We start from the raw sequence: 19146 nt of genomic DNA, 5'->3' as shown, positions 1-19146 counted from the left end.
ACACACATATACACAAACACACATACACCTCTACATATAGTACACACACCAGACATTGAAACATACATACACACACACAGACACACAAGTAAACAGACACATACTCACACACACATACAAAGTCCATATACACTAGAGGTGTTGAAATGAATCTTATAATCAGCGTTGACGATTCGCCATGGATTCTGCATCGATTACATCACAATGACGTTGCTTGGTGACCAGGTTTAACCGAAAGGAAAAGTGATGAATCGGAGTTGAGTGTGAGTTTTAACAGCTGCTCAGATTCATTCCAGAATCTACGAGGGTTCAGAAGAATAGAATCCGGACCACGATCTCTGGGTTTCATGAGCCGGATATTAAGAAATGCAGCAGGGGCCTGAGTCGGGAAAACGGGTTTGTTTGTCTAACGTGTGTGTGTGTGTGTGTGTGTGTGTGTGTGTGTGTGTTTCTGAGACACCGTGTGGTCTCATCCTGACACCTAGTGGTGACTCTCAGGTGACACCAACTCATCTTACCTCCAATTTCCTGCTCCATCTCAGATACGTGAGATAAATGATGCAGACACTGTTTACAAGTTCTTTACATTTTTTCTCACCGAATATCAACCTCTCAGAAAATGAGAAATGTGAAAGTGAAGAAAATACAGATTATTCATGTCTGCCTCACGAGGGTGACGTGATGGACTGGACTCACCGGCAGTGAGGCATCATGCTGGAGAAAAGTAATCGGTGGACGTCTGGCCTCAACAATGCTGACCCACATCTGACCTCCCCATCTGAGTGGGAACCACCGTGCAAAAGATGGAAAATGCGCGTAAACGGCACGAGCAAAGGTCAGCAGGGCCAGCTGAGAAAACGTCCGCCGCCATCGTCTGGTCTGACGATGGCAGCGGCGCGACGTGGCATTTCGGGTGAAATAAAGGTCGTTTTCCCGGCCTGGTAAAGACCAGACGACCACAAAGTTCCAGGTTCGAACCCCACTTACTACCATGGTGTCCCTGAGGAGGACACTGGACCCTGAGTGTCTCCAGGCGGACTGTCCCTGTAACTACTGACTACTGTAAGGCGCTCTGGATAAAGTGAAATGCTCTAGTTTCCCAGAGGAACAGCATGTAATCATCCTGTACGCTGGAACTCTCGGCCCGGATGGGGTCAATCTCTGTCTCGGTCACCAAAGACGAACCTCCCTGTCCTTTCCGTATGACTGGCTGCTTGTTCCGGTAACTAGTTAAAGTCTTTTGCATGTAAATTTGTTTTATTAAACGTTAAATGTCGTCAGGTGATGCGTTTTGTTGGTCACGAGAGGGGTGCGTCTGGCGATTATATTTTAAACATTTCCTCTCTCCTTCAGCGGAGCGCTCTTGAAATGTGGTCATGTGTTGCGCATTATAGGGACCCAGTTTGAAACGATGGCGGCACAAACTGTGATATTTCCCCCACTGGCCAGTTATATTACATTATACTGAATCTGTAATGGATGGCAGGGCCCAAAACACACAACTGACAAATAAAGTGAAGTGATTGTCGCATGTGATACACAGCAGCACAGCACACAGTGAAATTTGTCCTCCACATTTAACCCATCACCCTGAGTGAGCAGTGGGCACCATGACAGGCACCCGGGGAGCAGTGTGTGGGGACGGTGCTTTGCTCAGTGGCACCTCAGTGGCACCTTGGCGGATCGGGATTCGAACCGGCAACCTTCTGATTACGAGGCCGCTTCCACCACTGCCACCGCTAGGCCACCACTGCCCTACACGCATACAGAACAGCCCGAGCCCAGCACTCCGGTTCCACCGACGTTAAATCTACTGGTCCAGTGGCGCAGTTCTGCACCCATTCTCTACTGGAAATGTAAAGGACGAATGTCGAAATCGGGCCCCTGTGCAGCTGCTTCATGGTCGTGTTCCACTTTGCTCCATTTACGTTGTTCAATACTTGCCTACCTTCATGTATATGTTGCTGTCGCTTGTGGAGGCCAGTCGCATCGTTCGTTCTGACTCGGTTCGCGTTGGCACGTTCCTGCTGACTTTTTACAATACTGTATATACTGTACTCACTGTACTATTTCCGACTCTGTCGAACATGATGGCCGTCATTTCGCCAATGATAGCTATGACCCCCTTGCTGATCGTTGATGGATCATTAGATCCATGCTCATTGTCCCATACCATCCATCCACCCTGGATGGAAGCAGAAGAGCTTCCCGAGGCTCTTTACTGGCTGCTCCGTGATAGGTAGAATAGATTGTGCCTTCAGATAGTGAGAATCCCATGGGTTAAATGCAGAGGACACATTTGAGTGTGTGCACCGTGTCCTGCGGCCGTGCAGATGCTGCTCGTGAATTGATTTTAAAAGGAACCTTGACCCTTGGTTCTACCTTGGACCCTCAGATGTTTTGTGCTTATGGTCATTTAAGTAGACATCATCAGACATTCTAATAAAATATCAGCCATAATGAAGTCAAGAAGTATTTTTACTTCTTGAAGCTTAACCAGTGGTGGTCTAGCAGTTAATTAAGTGGCCCCCTAATCAGAAGGTTGCCAGTTCCATTCCTGAGCCGCCATGGTGCCACTGAGGTCCCCTTGATAAAGGTCCCGTCCCCACAAACTGCTCCCCGGGCGCCTGTCATGGTGCCCACTGCTCACCAAGGGTGATTTACAGTACATTTACGGCATTTATCAGACACCCTTATCCAGAGCGACTTACAGTCAGTAGTTACAGGGACAGTCCCCCCCTGGACACACTCAGGGTTAAGTGTCCTGCTCAGGGACACAATGGTATTAAGTGGGATTTGAACCTGGGTCTTCTGATTCATAGGCGAGTGTGTTCCCCACTAGGCTACTACCACTGGTGATGGTTAAATACAGAGGACACATTTCACTGTGTGCGCCGTGTGCTGGGATTGGACCCTGGACCCAGTTTGTAGACGTTGGAGCTGCAGGGAGTAAAATTCTGCGTCGGTTCCTCTGCTGTAACCCTCCGCGCCGGCAGGGGGCAGCAGCGCCTCCAGCCGCCGCGTTTAAAACTCGGACCCGAGGAAGCGGCCGCGCCGGAGGTTCTGCGGGAGAAATGGCGGCGGCGCTGCTGCAGGTTCTGGAGCGGTCCGAGGTCTCCAAACTCCCGAAGGCGGTCCAGACCAAGCTGGAGAGATGTCTGTCGGACCAGCAGGCCGAGCTCGACTCCCTGCGCGGCCAGCAGGAGCAGCTGCGGGTGGACGGCGGTGAGTCGGAGCCGCGGCGCGGCCTGTCCGCCTCCTCCGGCGTTTTGCTGTGTTAAAAGTTCACGACGTTGTTCACATCCCGCCGCCCGGTGTTTTTTTTGTTTTTTCCTCGATCAGGAAAGATAAAATGCGCTCGTAAAGCGTTCCGATGATAAAAGTTTTCCGATTTCTGTTCTGAATAAAGCGAAGAGTTCGGTGCAGCGTGGATAACACGAGTGGAGGGAAAGTGACGTGATTATCGCTGTGAGACACTGCAGCGCAGCATTTACCAGACGCCCTTATCCAGAGCGACGTTACAGGGACAGTCCCCCCCCTGGAGACACTCAGGGTTAAGTGTCCTGCCCAGGGACACGATCTGGTCTTCTGGTTTGTAGCCACACCACAGCATGTGTCCTCTGCATTTAACCGTCGCCCTTGGTGACAGTGGGCACCATGACAGGTGCCCGGAGAGCAGCGTGTGGGGATGGTACCTTCATCAAGGACCTCAGTGGCACCTTGGTGTTTCGGGGTTCGATCCAACAACCTTCCGATTACGAGACCACCACTGCCCAAAGGCCGGGTTCCTGTTCTGGAATTCCAAATAAACATATAAAGTTCTGTAAGCGTATAACATGTAGTACAGGTCTACATTATGCTTCCATATTCCAGAACTGTCTCCTTTTTAAAGTAATTTTTTTAATTGCTTATCTAATTACTCTGATCAGAGTAGCGTGCCTCCTCCCCGCAGTAAGAGATGTTGGCTCGGTTCTCGAATTCGTTCAATCGGTTCGTTTTATTGGTGTTCCTTCCAGAGCAACAGTACTTCGAGATCGAGCGGCGCTTCTCCTGCAGTCAGGACCAGCTGGTCAGGCAGACACAGGAGCAGCAGAAGCTCCGAGACGAGTTGTCCAGGCTCGGTGAGTGCGGCCCGCCTCCTCGCGGAACTTTTCCGCTCCTCCGCCTTTCGTGAACGCTGCTCTTCGTCCCCGTTGCAGAGGAGGAGCTCCGAGGCGCACGAGAGAAGAATAAAGAGCTGGAAGACTCTCGCTCGGCGCTGGAGTCCCGGCAGGTAAGAACCAGACGGCCTCGTTCCAAATCCACGTGCGTGACAGGTTAATTTTGGTCTGGGATGGAGACGGGTTTCGTGTCTGGGAACGTTTTAACCAGGACCAGCTGCTGAAGGAGAAGGACGCGCGGGAGGCGGAGAAACGAGAGCTGGTGAGAACTCTGGAGAGGAGGTCGCAGGAGGTGGAGCACCAGAACGGTAGAAACACACACACACACAATCACTAACATTCTTCTCAGCAGCTTGTGCTCTGGCGGTTTTGACCGAAGTTTCGTTGTGTTTGTGTTTGTTTGTTTTTGTGTGTTTGTGTGTGTTTGGTGTGTGTGTGGTGTCTGTGTGTTTGCGCCTGTGTGTGCGTGTCTTTTTGTGTTTTTGTTTGTGTGTTTGTGTCTTTTTGTGTTTTTGTTTGTGTGTGTGTGTCTTTTTGTGTTTTTGTGTGTGTGTGTCTGTGTGTCTTTGTGTGTGTGTGTGTCTTTGTGTGTGTCTGTGTGTCTTTGTGTGTGTGTGTCTGTGTGTCTTTGTGTGTGTGTGTCTGTGTGTCTTTGTGTGTGTGTGTCTGTGTGTCTTTGTGTGTGTGTGTCTGTGTGTCTTTGTGTGTGTGTGTCTTTGTGTGTCTGTGTGTCTTTGTGTGTGTGTGTCTGTGTGTCTTTGTGTGTGTGTGTCTGTGTGTCTTTGTGTGTGTGTGTCTGTGTGTCTTTGTGTGTGTGTGTCTGTGTGTCTTTGTGTGTGTGTGTCTTTGTGTGTGTGTGTGTGCGTGTGTCTTTGTGTCTGTGCGTGTGTCTTTGTGTCTGTGCGTGTGTCTTTGTGTCTGTGCGTGTGTCTGTGTGTGTCTGTGTTTTGTGTGTCTGTGCGTGTCTGTGTTTTTGTGTGTCTGTGCGTGTCTGTGTTTTTGTGTGTCTGTGCGTGCGTGCGCTTTGCGCTCTCAGAGGACCTGACCCGTCTGAACGGCCGCCTGGCGGAAGCGAACGCGGAGAAGTTGCAGCTGCAGCTGAAGCTGGATGAGCTGGAGGCGTGTGAGGTCTCCACCAAGGTAAAAACTCCGCCCGCGCGTCAGGGCGCCATCCAGGCGTGGTTTTTATTTTATTTTTCATTCTTCACCCGAGTACCGCGAGAAGCGCGCCGAACAGGAGCAGCAGCTGCTGCGGGGTCAGGTGACGTGGCTGACCAATGAGCTGAAGGCGAAGGGGGAGGAGCTTCTTTCTGTCGCGCGGCAGAAGGCCGGCGAGGTTCTGGAGCTGAAGTGCCACCTGGAGGGCAAACAGGACGAGGTGAGGCCACCATGTATATATATATATATATATAATGGAGCTATTCCATATTAATGGCTTGTGCCAGAACAGACATTAGTTAAAAAGTCCACATTTTTTACCCAGAATTCTAAGCTCCAGGAGCAGGTTACTGGCTTGAAGACGTCCAACGGAACCCTCCAGAAGAAGGCCGAGGAGCTGATCAACTCGCTGAAGGAGGCACGCATCATGTTCTAGTTTCTGTTAATTCCTTCGCCGCCTTCTGTTGAGTGTCACCATTGGAATTTCTGTCCTGCTGTGGTCTTGTTCGCCAGTTCAAGGAACAGCAGGCCAGTTCTGAGGAGAAGTTCCGGAATGAGCTCAACGCAAACATCAAACTCTCCAACTTGTACAAGGTGCGTCGACTTTTTTAGTTCAGGACCGTATATGATGAGGATGCTTGTTAGGAGAAGGGAACCATGTACTGAGACAAATGCCGCATGCACTTAATGCTAATAAATAAAAGAAATCTACCCATAAAGGGCAAGTGAAAATGGCAGAAGCGAGAAGTGTGAGACGCTTTGATCTGTGTGTGTGCAGGGAGCAGCAGCAGACGCTGAGGCCAAGAGTGAGGAACTGACCCGCGCCGTGGACGAACTCCAGAAACTGCTGAAGGAGGCGGCGGAAGGTGAGAGAACGGCGCCGGTTGACCTCTCCTTAAAGGTCACCTGACAATTGTACATTTTTATTTTTTGCTTTTATATCGGCACCCCTTATTCTGCATCCGAAGTGCATTTACGAAATTCAGCCGTGGTGCAGAATTAGTCCCACAATGAGATTTCCCAGGACTGTATGCTAATGAGGAGGAGAGCGGCCTATAGAGGTTGATGGGACATTCGCGGAAATATAATCATCGACACCATCCACCAACAACAATTGTGTTGTGTCTGCATTTTTCCAGGAAAAATAAATCCCCTCGTGATGTCGTAGGGGACAAATTCCAGATCTGAGCGGTGAAAGCGCACTCTACACCTATCGCCATTTTTAGCCACTGCAGGACCGTAGACCATTAAGTAATGTCACAGTGAAATTTTGGTCAGACGACCTTTAATACACCACCATTCAGAAGTCTGGATGCACCTTTCTCTCTTGCAGTTTTTATAATGTAGAGCAAATTGAAGTCAAATTGTCGTCACGGGACGATGAAACACACGTGAGGTTATGTAATAAGCTAAAATGTGAAGATTTGCGTCTTTTTCAAAGCTTTTCCTGTGATCAAATTTATGGAATTTACCATACTTATCCAGAGTGGCTTCAGTAGTGACAGTGCTAAGCTGTACAGTAAAACATCAAGGAGTGGTCCTGAGGGGATAACTCAAACATGCAAAAAGTTAATGAAAAGGGCACATAAACACAAGGCTAACAGGCTAACACAGACTCACAACAAAGGGGCTGTCACCCAAAGCAACAACACACATGAATGAGATCCCCAACGGAGCTCCCTGCAGATCTTCATGGACCCTGGGGACCTCCGGAACGCCGTCTGAAGTCACTTTATATAGGTGGAGCTGGTAGGCTTCATCTCGTCCCACGAAGTCAACCTAAAAGAGACGGGACACTAAAACACAGCCACGCGACGCTTGGGAGCGTACGTCCATGGACATGTCTGTCCCTGAAGACACTCAGGGACACGATGTTACGCACTAGGGCACTGTCACCCTAGTAGAGTGTGAAATGGCAGCATTATTAGACATCAAGGACTGTTTCCTACAGTAATGTTCATGCTGAATACTTCATTATTCAGTCATTTTGATGATAATCTTATCGAGCGGTTTTTGATTATTACTGTAGTGAACAAAACAGCCATGAAGGTAAAAACAGATTCAATTTCTCCTGATTCAACCTGTACTAAATGTTTCTTGAATCGGATTCTTCAAAATGGCTTCATCTTGGTCTCCATGACTTCTACAGAGTTCAGAACCTTCCGTCCCGGCACTTTGTTTGCTGCTACTTGATGTCTGATCTTTCCGTTCCTGCAGTAAATAAGTCCCTGGAGGCTCGCTTGCTGGAGATAGGCGTTGTGAGGGACGGGGTGGAGGCGGAGCTGAAGGAGAGGATTGCGGGCCTGGAGAAGGAGTTGGAGACGGCCAACGATCTGCTGTCCAACACCAAACACCGAGGTGCTGCCTGGACATGCATTCAACGCTTCTGCTCGTTTGCTTCACGCCTGAATCTTTTGACTCTGGACGAAGTTGTGAGTTGTGTGTGTGTGGGTTTTTAACAGGTGGTGTGGGCGAGTCCTCCGTCTTGACCGAAGAGCGCTTGACCACCATGTCTCCAACTGCGGCGGCCATCACCAAAATCAGGCCGGGCATGAAGCTCACTGAGGTACTGAAGTCCCGCACGTGCCCAACGTTTACCAGACGCCGTTTAGCCGACTCTGAGCGGTTATTGTGCCGCAGCTGTACAGGGCGTACGTCGAATCGCAGGAGCAGCTGCAGCTGGAGCGGCTGGAGACCAAGCGCGTCAACAAGTACCTGGACGACATCGTGCAGGAGGTGGAAGCCAAAGCGCCCGTCCTGAAGAGGCAGAGAGACGAACACGAGCGCATGCAGAAGTCTGTGGCCAGCTTGTCTGGAAAGCTGGAGCAGGCGGTTAAGGTGTGAAACCTTTTAAACGAAATCACTATTTATTCATTTACTTTCTGTCGTGGAGCCTTCAGTCACCATCATTTTCCAGTCAGAGCTGAGATTAAACAGCGCCGGGACTTGTGCGTCTTCATGGTGCCTCATCTTTTTCTCTTAATTTCCCCAGGAGGTGCAGAGTCTCCAGAGGGAGGCGGACGATGCCAATAAGCGGGCGTCGGTCCTGGAGCGTGAGAACCAGCGGTGTGAACAGCAGCTGTCTGATCTTTCCCAGCAGGTGGGCTTGGAAGTACATCAAGATGTTTAGAATGGTGCCATGCGGTCATATCTGAGCGATTGATCAAGATTTATAATCAGGAGTGGGCTAAATATTGGTCCTTGAGGCACTCTTACCTCTCGGATAATTAAAACCGCAAATTCACTGTGGAAAGTTAGGTATGATATCTTCTGCTTCAGGTCAGTGTTCTACTGGTTGAGCTGGAAGAAGCTCGCGGTAACCATGTGCTCCGTGAAGACGTGTTGCTCAGTTCTGCCGACGTCAGCAGCACGTCAGAGGTCATCTCGCAGCACCTGCTGACCTTCCGGAGCGTGGAAGAGTTGCAGCAGCAGAACCAGAGGCTCCTGGTGGCCCTCAGGGAGCTGGGCGATGCGCAGGAGCAAGCTGAAATGGAGTCCAAGTCATCCAGGTGTGTGTGTGTGTGTGTGTGTGTGTGCATATCTGCGCCGCCATGTCCTCTCGTTGTCCTCGTGTCCACTGACTTGACCGTTTCTCAGGATGAGTGAATTGGAGGACAACCTGCAGAAGGTCCAGGCTGACCTGGCTCAGATGAAGGAGCACCGGGCCACTCAGCTCCAGCTGACAGAGTCGGTCATTCGGCAGAGGGACGCGTACCGCCTGCTGCTGGCTCAGGCCACTGGTGTCCACATGTCGCAGCCTGGTGAGAAACGTGTTTTATGCTTCGCTACACACACACACACACACACATACACACACACAGGCTAACTAAAATGCTGATGGTTGACCTTCAACCTGTGAAGTAGTTGCAGCTGCAGAAGAGTTCACTTTGACGTCGACCCCACGCCGCTCCCCTGCAGCCACACCCACCGCAGCCACGCCCACCGGCCTGATCACCCTGGCGGAGTCCAGTGAGGCCGTGGAGGCCAAAGCTGCTCTCAAACAGGTAGGTTTGTAATTAGAGTTTGAAATGGTAAATGTGACATGTTTTTGGCTGGTGGTAGCCTAGCGGGTAACACACTCGCCTGTGAACCATTAGTCCCAGGTTCAAACCCCACTTACTACCATCGTGTCCCTGAGCAGGACACTTAACCCTGAGTGTCTCCAGGGGGGGACTGTCCCTGTAACTACTGACTGTAAGTCGCTCTGGATAAGGGCGTCTGGTAAATGCTGGGAATGTTTTTGTGCGTCTTCAGCTGCAGGAGGTGTTTGCTGCCTTTAAGAAGGAGAAGTTGGAGACTGAGCGCGCTCAGACGGTGCAGACAGACAAGCTGCAGGAGCAGCTGTCAGACCTTCGCTCCCAGAATGCCAAAATCAGCACCCAGCTGGAGTTCACCTCCAAACGGTCAGGGCTTAGGGTGACCACAATGTCTACAACAATGCACGTTCGGGTTGGCGCTGGGATGGTGGCACGTAGTGTCATAGTCCCCACAATTTGAAAGACACACATCACAGGCGAACAAAATGCTACATAATTATTTTTTTGTTGAGATGAGTGTTCAGACCTTCAGACGTTGACGCGGACGTCTGGACCAGCCGTTTTTCTGGTGTTCGTGGCATCAGTCCACACAGGCACCAGCGTCAGCATTCGGTCTGCAGGGTGTTCCGAATAATGCAACGTGTGCAGTCGAATTATGTTAAAAATGTTAAACGGCCAGCGGTGGGGGCGGCCCTGGCCAGTTTTATGCCGTCGCCCTCTCTCCTTACTCCGCTGCAAGAAGCGGGCACACCTCGCAGATGGAGTGCAATTAAATACCACACGTAAAAAAAAAAAAAAGATGCCACCATGGACATCGGGCGCATGTCGCACATATCAAAAACCACCTCTTGTAATCACTCACAAAATATCGCGGTGTCCCCCTAGTGGCTTACAGCAGTATAGGTAATGAGTCTGTTATGGTTTTCAAGGCTAAAAAACATGTTTGGGAAGAAAATGATTATATCAATTTAGATAAAATACATTTTATAATAATAAAGTGAAGTGATTGCCACATGTGATACACCGCAGCACAGCACACGGTGCACACAGTGAAATTTTGTCCTCTGCATTTTAACCCATCACCCTGAGTGAGCAGTGGGCACCATGACAGGTGCCCAGGGAGCAGTGTGTGGACCCCTGCTGAAGCAGGGTCTTCAATTTGAAGAAAGTAGTTTTGAGTAGTTTGCCACTCAGCAAAGCACCGTCCCCACACACTGCTCCCCGGGCGCCTGTCATGGTGCCCACTGCTCACCAAGGGTGATGGTTAAATGCAGAGGACACGTTTCCTTGAACCTGCAGAAACCCTGTACATCTACGTTCAGCATCTGCTGCTGCGTTGCATCAATCAGTGTTTTGTGTGTATGTACGTTAGTTATGAGATGCTCCAGGACAACGTTGAGGGCTACCGCCGCGAGATCGCTTCCCTCAGAGAGACTGGACAGAGGATGAGTGCTGACCTGCAGAAGAACCAGCAGACCACACACACCCTCACTCAGGACCTGCGCGCTGCCAGTGAGAAGCTTGTCCTGGCTGAGGTGTGGCTTCTATCCATTAAGTGTTTTCATGTGTTGAGGAACGTTTTGTTCTTTAATAGAAGGGTCTAATATAATATATGTCTGTGTTTTAGGCTCAAGTGGAGGCTCTTAGTAAGGACAGAGATATGCTAAAACTGGCAGAGACTCGACTGCTTCAGGAGAAGGAGACCATCCTCACCCAGAGCACCGGACAGGGCCTCCTGCTCTCCAATATCAAGAGCATCCAGGTACCTCACGCGCGGTGCCATCACCATGACCACCTGGTTCTTGCACTGGCTGACTCTTCCGGCCTCTCCGTAGGAGACTCTGGAGCGCTCCGAGAGGGAGGTGCGCGAGCGTCTCACCACTCAGATAGAGCGACAGGAGCGGGACATCCAGCAGCTTCAGAAGAGGGTGGAGGAGGAGGTGGAGCAAAAACACCTGAACAGCAGGAACCACGACGTGAGCCTCTCATTTAGTCTCCCTTCGGTCTCCAACCTCGCCAGGCCTTAATCCCGCTTTCCTCCGTAGTTGCAGCTGGTGGAGCTGAAGCGGCAGCTGGACACCCAGACGGTGCAGCACCAGAGGGCCAAGGACCTGCTGAGCACCGCCCAGTTGGAGCTGACCGCCCTGAGGCTGCAGCTCAGCACCGGGGAGGGGCTGCTCTCTGGTCCTGGGGGGCTGGGCTCGTCCTCTGGAGGTGAGCGTTCGTACCTTGATATTCCATATAGGGCTGGGAATTTGGCAAGAAAAATCAATCGCAATGTACTTTCTGCTATCGAATTTTCTGATATTGCCAGAGATGGTAAACAGTTTATTACCATATAAAACCATGACTCGCTGCCCTTCTCGCCTCCGTTTTCAGCCATTCGCTCCTTTAAATACACAAATATGCTTATTTCTGACATTTATCATGATCGTGAAAAATGCGCAAACATGATCACCAAGATTGAGCTGGATTTCATTGCGATTGAGATTGTATAATTGTTGTGAGTTCTCTATGACTGGCGCACAGCAAGTACACGGTGATGGTGAAATGAGTCCTCGGCATTTATAACCATCACCCTTTGGTGAGCAGTTGGGGGGACGGGATCAAGGGGATCAGTCCGGTTTGGGATTCGAACCTGCAGCCCTAGAGTCCGCTTCCTTAGCTGCGTATGTAAATATATTAATTCTAATGCTTTCATGCAACCAGCAGGCAAATGTTGCGGAAAAACAAATATAAATAAAATGAACAGTTCCACTAACTAAGGGGTAGGCCAAACAATATTTTTTTCCACTATTTTCATTTACGATATTTACCAGAGCGACTTACAATCAGTAGTTACAGGGACAGTCCCCCCCCTGGAGACACTCAGGGTTAAGTGTCTTGCTCAGGGACACGATGGTAGTAAGTGGGGTTTGAACCCGGGTCTTCTGGTTCATCGGCGAGTGTGTTACCCGCTAGGCTACTACCACCCAGTAGTTACAGGGACAGTCCCCCCTGGAGACACTCAGGGTTAAGTGTCCTGCTCAGGCACATGATGGTAGTAAGTGGGGTTTGAACCTGGGTCTTCTGGTTCATAGGCGAGTGTGTTACCCACTAGGCTACTACCAGCCTGTCATTTTTCAATGTTTTGTTTGGATCAGTCATGTGACAGTACTCAGAGGTTAAGCACAGTGCTCATCGAGCATTGTTTTTGGGGCAGTGGTGGCAGTGGTGCCCTAGCGGTTAAGGAAGCGGCCCCGTAATCAGAAGGTTGCCGGTTTGAATCCCTATCCGCCAATGTGCCATTTAGCAAATGGCCACACACTGCTCCCCGGGCTCTCAGGATGATGGTTAAATGCAGAGGACAAATTTCTCTGTGTGCTGTGCTGCTGTGTATCACAAGTGCACACTGCTTGCTGTGTCACTTTAAGGTGATATTTCTCGTGTTCCAGACTGAAAAATGGATCGGTCCTGGTATCGGTTCAGGCCCATCGCTACTTTGAGCACGTCCCTGTTGATGTAGATCTGTACTTTGACGCGTTCTCCAGCCCTGGAACAGATTTCGCTTTTTTCCTTGTCGTCCAGCTGTCTGCGGCTCCGAGGCCGAGGTGGAGGCCCTGCAGGCCCAGCTGAGAGACTCCGAGGCCAAACTGCAGGAGCTGAGGGAGAGACTGCACTCCACCACCGCCAGCATGGAGCAATACAAAGCGATGAGCGCCAGGCTTGAGGAGAGTGTGGAGACGGAGAAACAGGTGCGTGTTCTGTCGTTTCACGGTTCCGTAGATCCCCAGACAGCTGCTGCTTCACATCCTCCTGTCCTCAGGTGACCGAGACATTCCACTCGACCGTTGAAGCTCGTCTGATTGAGACTGGAACGGCGCATGAGCAGATAGTGCAGAAGGTGGTAGTATTGGAGCAAGCAATTCTGGACTTGGCTGAGGAGAGAGACCGGAATCTGGCTACAATGGAGGAACAGGTGACCTTTTATATATATATATATATATGTGTGTGTGTGTGTGTGTCTTTCATGCCAAATAGCAATACGGGGTGCTGTGTGTGTTTTTTTTTTTTTGTGACTATTATAATAGTCACCTATGAACCAGAAGACCCGGGTTCGAATCCCACTTACTACCATTGTGTCCCTGAGCAAGACACTTAACCCTAAATTGCTCCAGGGAGACTGTCCCTGTAACTACTGATTGTAAGTCGCTCTGGATAAGGGCGTCTGATAAATGCTGTAAATGTAAATGTAAATGTATAATATATAATGTAGTTAAAATGCTTTTTATCTGGAGTCATGAAATAATTTAAAACTTTGCTGCGTTGACTAATTTCTACCTATAATGACAATATTTATTTTTATTTGATTTATATATTTTTGCTCATTAATTGTGGTGTGTGTGAAGGTTGATCAGTTGAGGAGGACCCACCACAACCTTCAGGCCGAAAACCTGGAGGTGCTGCAGCAGGCCGCGGTAGCAGAGGAGCAACAGCAGAGGGCGCTGCTCGACTGTCAGGAACAGGTGGGTCTGTTGCTGTGTTTTTGTTTTTTTTTTGTGATGTGGTGGTACTGAAAAAATTATTGTAAGCATTGCAAAAGCATTCCACGATTGCTTCATGCTAGAATCCTCTGGTTATCACTTATCCCGTGAAGTATTACTCTGCTCTGTGGATTTATTTTCAACATGCTAAGGGACCGTGTGTGCGTGTGGTTTTTCAGGCAGCTCTGTTTGCTGAGGCGCAGGAGAAGTATGAGCGGGAGATGCTTCTCCACGCCGAAGACGTGGCCGCTCTGCAGGAGGCTAAAGCTCAGGCCCAGCAGGGTGCAGCAGAGAGACAAGAGCTGGAGGAGAGAGAGAGGAGGGCGAACAGCATCTTGGCTGAGGAGAGGGAGAGCTGGATGGAGCAGGAGAAATTACTCAGGGTAATTTCACCCATACAGGGATTAGCAAACAGCACCCCTAGTGGGGCAGTGGTGGCCTAGCGGGTAACGAACCGCCACGCTGCCACTGTGCTCACTAAGAGGATGGGTAAGTAGGTGATGACACTCGCCTTCTGCCCGTCCTTCAGGAGGAGTTGAGCAAGTTGGAGAGTTGCGTCTCTGAACTCCAGCGGCAGAACTCCCTCCTGCATGAGCAGATTCAGAGCATCAGCAGCAACATGGCCGCCTCCCTGCAGCGAGCGACCAATGAGAGCGCGCTGGTGCCGCCCCTCGCCGAGGAAGGCCACTCACAGGACCAACTGCTGGAGATTCTCCGGTAGGCGTCTCTCTCTCTCCCACGCACACCGCCACGTTCAGAAAGTAGCGAAGGCCACAGATGGGAACCAGAATAAGCAGAACTTGGGTCTGCTAGTTCCTTGTGGCTCCAGAGCGCCCGCCCTCCATACTACCAGCATTTCTCAGCTCAGAGTTACTTTAGAAAACTCAGCCCTCCATATTACTAGCGTTTCTCAGCTCAGTTACTTTAGAAAACTCAGCCTTCCATATTACTAGCGTTTCTCAGCTCAGAGTTACTTTAGAAAACTCAGCCCTCCATATTACCAGCGTTTCTCAGCTCAGAGTTACTTTAGAAAACTCAGCCTTCCATATTACCAGCGTATCTAAGCCCAGAGTTACTTTACAAAACTCAGCCCTCCATATTACTAGCGTTTCTCAGCTCAGTTACTTTTTTAAAACTCAGCCCTCCATATTACCAGCGTATCTCAGCCCAGAGTTACTTTACAAAACTCAGCCCTCCATATTACTAGCGTAACTCAGCCCTCCATATTACCAGCGTATCTCAGCCCAGAGTTACTTTACAAAACTCAGCCCTCCATATTACTAGCGTTTCTCAGCTCAGTTACTTTAGAAAACTCAGCCCTCCATATTACCAGCGTATCTCAGCCCAGAGTTACTTTACAAAACTCAGCCCTCCATATTACTAGCGTTTCTCAGCTCAGTTACTTTAGAAAACTCAGCCCTCCATATTACCAGCGTTTCTCAGCTCAGAGTTACTTTAGAAAACTCAGCCTTCCATATTACCAGCGTAACTCAGCCCTCCATATTACCAGCGTATCTCAGCTCAGTTACTTTAGAAAACTCAGCCCTCCATATTACCAGCGTATCTCAGCCCAGAGTTACTTTAGAAAACTCAGCCCTCCATATTACTAGCGTTTCTCAGCTCAGAGTTACTTTAGAAAACTCAGCCTTCCATATTACCAGCGTAACTCAGCCCTCCATATTACCAGCGTATCTCAGCTCAGTTACTTTAGAAAACTCAGCCCTCCATATTACCAGCGTATCTCAGCTCAGAGTTACTTTAGAAAACTCAGCCTTCCATATTACCAGCGTAACTCAGCCCTCCATATTACCAGCGTATCTCAGCTCAGTTACTTTAGAAAACTCAGCCCTCCATATTACCAGCGTATCTCAGCTCAGAGTTACTTTAGAAAACTCAGCCTTCCATATTACCAGCGTAACTCAGCCCTCCATATTACCAGCGTATCTCAGCTCAGTTACTTTAGAAAACTCAGCCCTCCATATTACCAGCGTATCTCAGCTCAGAGTTACTTTAGAAAACTCAGCCTTCCATATTACCAGCGTAACTCAGCCCTCCATATTACCAGCGTATCTCAGCTCAGTTACTTTAGAAAACTCAGCCTTCCATATTACTAGCGTTTCTCAGCTCAGTTACTTTAGAAAACTCAGCCTTCCATATTACTAGCGTTTCTCAGCTCAGTTACTTTAGAAAACTCAGCCTTCCATATTACCAGCGTTTCTCAGCTCAGTTACTTTAGAAAACTCAGCCCTCCATATTACTAGCGTTTCTCAGCTCAGTTACTTTAGAAAACTCAGCCCTCCATATTACCAGCGTTTCTCAGCTCAGAGTTACTTTACAAAACTCAGCCCTCCATATTACTAGCGTTTCTCAGCTCAGTTACTTTTTTAAAACTCAGCCCTCCATATTACCAGCGTATCTCAGCCCAGAGTTACTTTACAAAACTCAGCCCTCCATATTACTAGCGTAACTCAGCCCTCCATATTACCAGCGTATCTCAGCTCAGTTACTTTAGAAAACTCAGCCCTCCATATTACCAGCGTATCTCAGCTCAGAGTTACTTTAGAAAACTCAGCCTTCCATATTACCAGCGTAACTCAGCCCTCCATATTACCAGCGTATCTCAGCTCAGTTACTTTAGAAAACTCAGCCTTCCATATTACTAGCGTTTCTCAGCTCAGTTACTTTAGAAAACTCAGCCTTCCATATTACTAGCGTTTCTCAGCTCAGTTACTTTAGAAAACTCAGCCCTCCATATTACCAGCGTTTCTCAGCTCAGAGTTACTTTAGAAAACTCAGCCCTCCATATTACCAGCGTATCTCAGCTCAGTTACTTTAGAAAACTCAGCCTTCCATATTACTAGCGTTTCTCAGCTCAGTTACTTTAGAAAACTCAGCCTTCCATATTACTAGCGTTTCTCAGCTCAGTTACTTTAGAAAACTCAGCCTTTCATATTACCAGCGTTTCTCAGCTCAGTTACTTTAGAAAACTCAGCCCTCCATATTACCAGCGTAACTCAGCCCTCCATATTACCAGCGTATCTCAGCCCAGAGTTACTTTAGAAAACTCAGCCCTCCATATTACTAGCGTTTCTCAGCTCAGTTACTTTAGAAAACTCAGCCCTCCATATTACCAGCGTAACTCAGCCCTCCATATTACCAGCGTATCTCAGCCCAGAGTTACTTTAGAAAACTCAGCCTTCCATATTACTAGCGTTTCTCAGCTCAGTTACTTTAGAAAACTCAGCCTTTCATATTACCAGCGTTTCTCAGCTCAGTTACTTTAGAAAACTCAGCCCTCCATATTACCAGCGTAACTCAGCCCTCCATATTACCAGCGTATCTCAGCCCAGAGTTACTTTAGAAAACTCAGCCCTCCATATTACTAGCGTTTCTCAGCTCAGTTACTTTAGAAAACTCAGCCCTCCATATTACCAGCGTAACTCAGCCCTCCATATTACCAGCGTATCTCAGCCCAGAGTTACTTTAGAAAACTCAGCCCTCCATATTACCAGCGTATCTCAGCTCAGTTACTTTAGAAAACTCAGCCCTCCATATTACCAGGAGCCCTTTGAATCCCGAAGCCAATACACTCACTCTGGACTCAATCCCCCTCAGAATACTTACACAAACTCTTTACTCTCAACTTTTTTTTAACTCTTGCACAATTTTTTTTTTTTTTGTTTTTTTACTCTTTACTTTGACTTCACTCATTTGCACACCTTCACCCTACCTGTTACACATATTTTATGTTTTATGTTAAAGACATAAAAGTGTAATATTTGGTTATGTTTGCAATATTTGCATATTGGTTCATTGTATACTTGCAATATTTGCAATTCTCTGGTCTTTAGCTGTCGCTAAAGCAATTTTAACTGTCACCGCGTGCTGCTCTGTGTAAGAAAATGGCCTCGGTTCCACTTTGACGAAGTTGAAGAGTTGAGGCTGGCGCTGGTTTTGGCGGCAGGTTTGTGCGGCGCGAGAAGGAACTGGCCGAGTCGCGTTTCGAGGTGGCGCAGGGCGAGAGCCTGAGGCAGCGGCTGAGGGCGGAGCAGCTGGAGAGGGAGGCGCAGGAGCTGCAGAGCAGCCTGAACGGCGAGCGAGAGAGGACGCAGGTAACGCGCGCGCGCCCACACGTCCACACACACTGCACCCGCGTCCCTGTTTACGAGCTGGACGTGCACCATGGCAACGCGCAGGTGACCGGACGGACGCTGGCTCAGCATGAGGAGCTGATGAAGAAGACCGAGACCATGAGCGTCCTGGTGGAGAACAACGCTCTGCTGAGAGAGGAGAAGGAACGGCTGCAGCAGGAGCTGGAGAACACGCAGGCCAAGGTGTGTGTGTGTGTGTGTGTGTGTGTGTGACACAGATGACATCCGTGGACCATTTAAACATCTGTACGTAACAGTTCATGACTTGTGTGTGTCAGGTGCGCAAGCTGGAGTCCAACCTGCTGCCCCTGCAGGAGTCGAACGCGGAGCTGAGCGAGAAGAGCGCGATGCTGCAGGCCGAGAAGAAGCTTCTGGAGGAGGACATCAAACGATGGAAGACCCGTACGCAGGTCTGCATTTTCTCTCTCTCTCTCTCTCTCTCTCACCTCAATTCCTGGAATTACTTCATTTCATGGAGCTCTTTTATTGCATTATTCATTATTTCTAAAAGTATATACAGGGTCACCTCGGGCCTTTATCATTACGAATGCAGAGTTTAAAGGTCTTAAAAATCCTGCAGGCCCAATAAAAAAAAATCTCAGAATTAGCAGAGCCTTATATTAAAAATGTATATTAAAAAACATGTCTCTGATATTCTCTGGAATGTTCCTACGTTTATTTGAAAGCCCTGAATCTGCTGATGCCTGGTGTATAAATGGAGGAGGGATTGTGTGGCTTTCCCTCTCACGTCCCTCTTCTTCCATGTAGCACCTAGTGAGCCAGCAGAAGGACGCCGATCCGGAGGAGAACAAGCGCCTGCAGGCCGAGAGAGACACTCACCTGAAACGCATCCAGCAGCTGAGTGAGGAGAACACCCGTCTGAAAGCAGAAGCCTCCAGGTCCGAACCCTCCCACGCGCGATCGGGTCGGGCCCGCCAGAACGTTGACCCCATTCTCTCGCCCTCTGCAGGAGTGGGAGCGCGGTGACATCCCTGCAGTCCCAGGTCCAGACTCTGAGGGACGCCATCAGCAAGGTCACGGTGGAGAGGGACACGCTGAAGAGGGACTTGGAAATGAAGGCCCTCGACAACCAGGAGAAGCTGAAAACCATCACCCA

General features: G+C 49.3%; 1 protein-coding gene across 4 annotated transcripts in view; it reads left to right on the top strand.

The window, feature by feature from the left end:
• The first annotated feature begins 3043 nt into the window (after positions 1-3043).
• LOC114769206 (nucleoprotein TPR-like) overlaps positions 3044-19146 on the top strand; it is a 23831-nt gene continuing 7728 nt past the window's right edge. For 3 of the 4 annotated variants that reach the window (XM_028962020.1, XM_028962019.1, XM_028962017.1), the window contains exons 1-31: positions 3044-3225; positions 4017-4121; positions 4200-4273; positions 4372-4468; positions 5197-5300; positions 5374-5538; positions 5644-5736; positions 5832-5912; positions 6097-6184; positions 7536-7676; positions 7781-7884; positions 7959-8156; positions 8311-8418; positions 8598-8827; positions 8916-9079; positions 9180-9322; positions 9573-9721; positions 10728-10890; positions 10983-11117; positions 11191-11331; positions 11401-11569; positions 12923-13089; positions 13161-13313; positions 13744-13860; positions 14058-14261; positions 14408-14595; positions 17843-17990; positions 18075-18212; positions 18308-18439; positions 18798-18928; positions 19000-19146. The exon at positions 19000-19146 is cut by the window's right edge and continues 64 nt beyond it. In XM_028962020.1, coding sequence (XP_028817853.1) covers positions 3075-3225; positions 4017-4121; positions 4200-4273; positions 4372-4468; positions 5197-5300; positions 5374-5538; positions 5644-5736; positions 5832-5912; positions 6097-6184; positions 7536-7676; positions 7781-7884; positions 7959-8156; positions 8311-8418; positions 8598-8827; positions 8916-9079; positions 9180-9322; positions 9573-9721; positions 10728-10890; positions 10983-11117; positions 11191-11331; positions 11401-11569; positions 12923-13089; positions 13161-13313; positions 13744-13860; positions 14058-14261; positions 14408-14595; positions 17843-17990; positions 18075-18212; positions 18308-18439; positions 18798-18928; positions 19000-19146 — 4328 coding nt within the window. In that variant the 5' untranslated portion in view covers positions 3044-3074. The remainder of the gene's footprint in view (positions 3226-4016; positions 4122-4199; positions 4274-4371; positions 4469-5196; positions 5301-5373; positions 5539-5643; positions 5737-5831; positions 5913-6096; positions 6185-7535; positions 7677-7780; positions 7885-7958; positions 8157-8310; positions 8419-8597; positions 8828-8915; positions 9080-9179; positions 9323-9572; positions 9722-10727; positions 10891-10982; positions 11118-11190; positions 11332-11400; positions 11570-12922; positions 13090-13160; positions 13314-13743; positions 13861-14057; positions 14262-14407; positions 14596-17842; positions 17991-18074; positions 18213-18307; positions 18440-18797; positions 18929-18999) is intronic. The other variant, XM_028962018.1, reaches the window with a different exon arrangement.

The sequence above is a fragment of the Denticeps clupeoides genome, chromosome 19 (genome assembly GCF_900700375.1).
Source record: "Denticeps clupeoides chromosome 19, fDenClu1.1, whole genome shotgun sequence".
Taxonomy (NCBI): Eukaryota; Metazoa; Chordata; class Actinopteri; order Clupeiformes; family Denticipitidae; genus Denticeps; species Denticeps clupeoides.
This window is presented reverse-complemented; position numbering and strand designations above follow the sequence as displayed.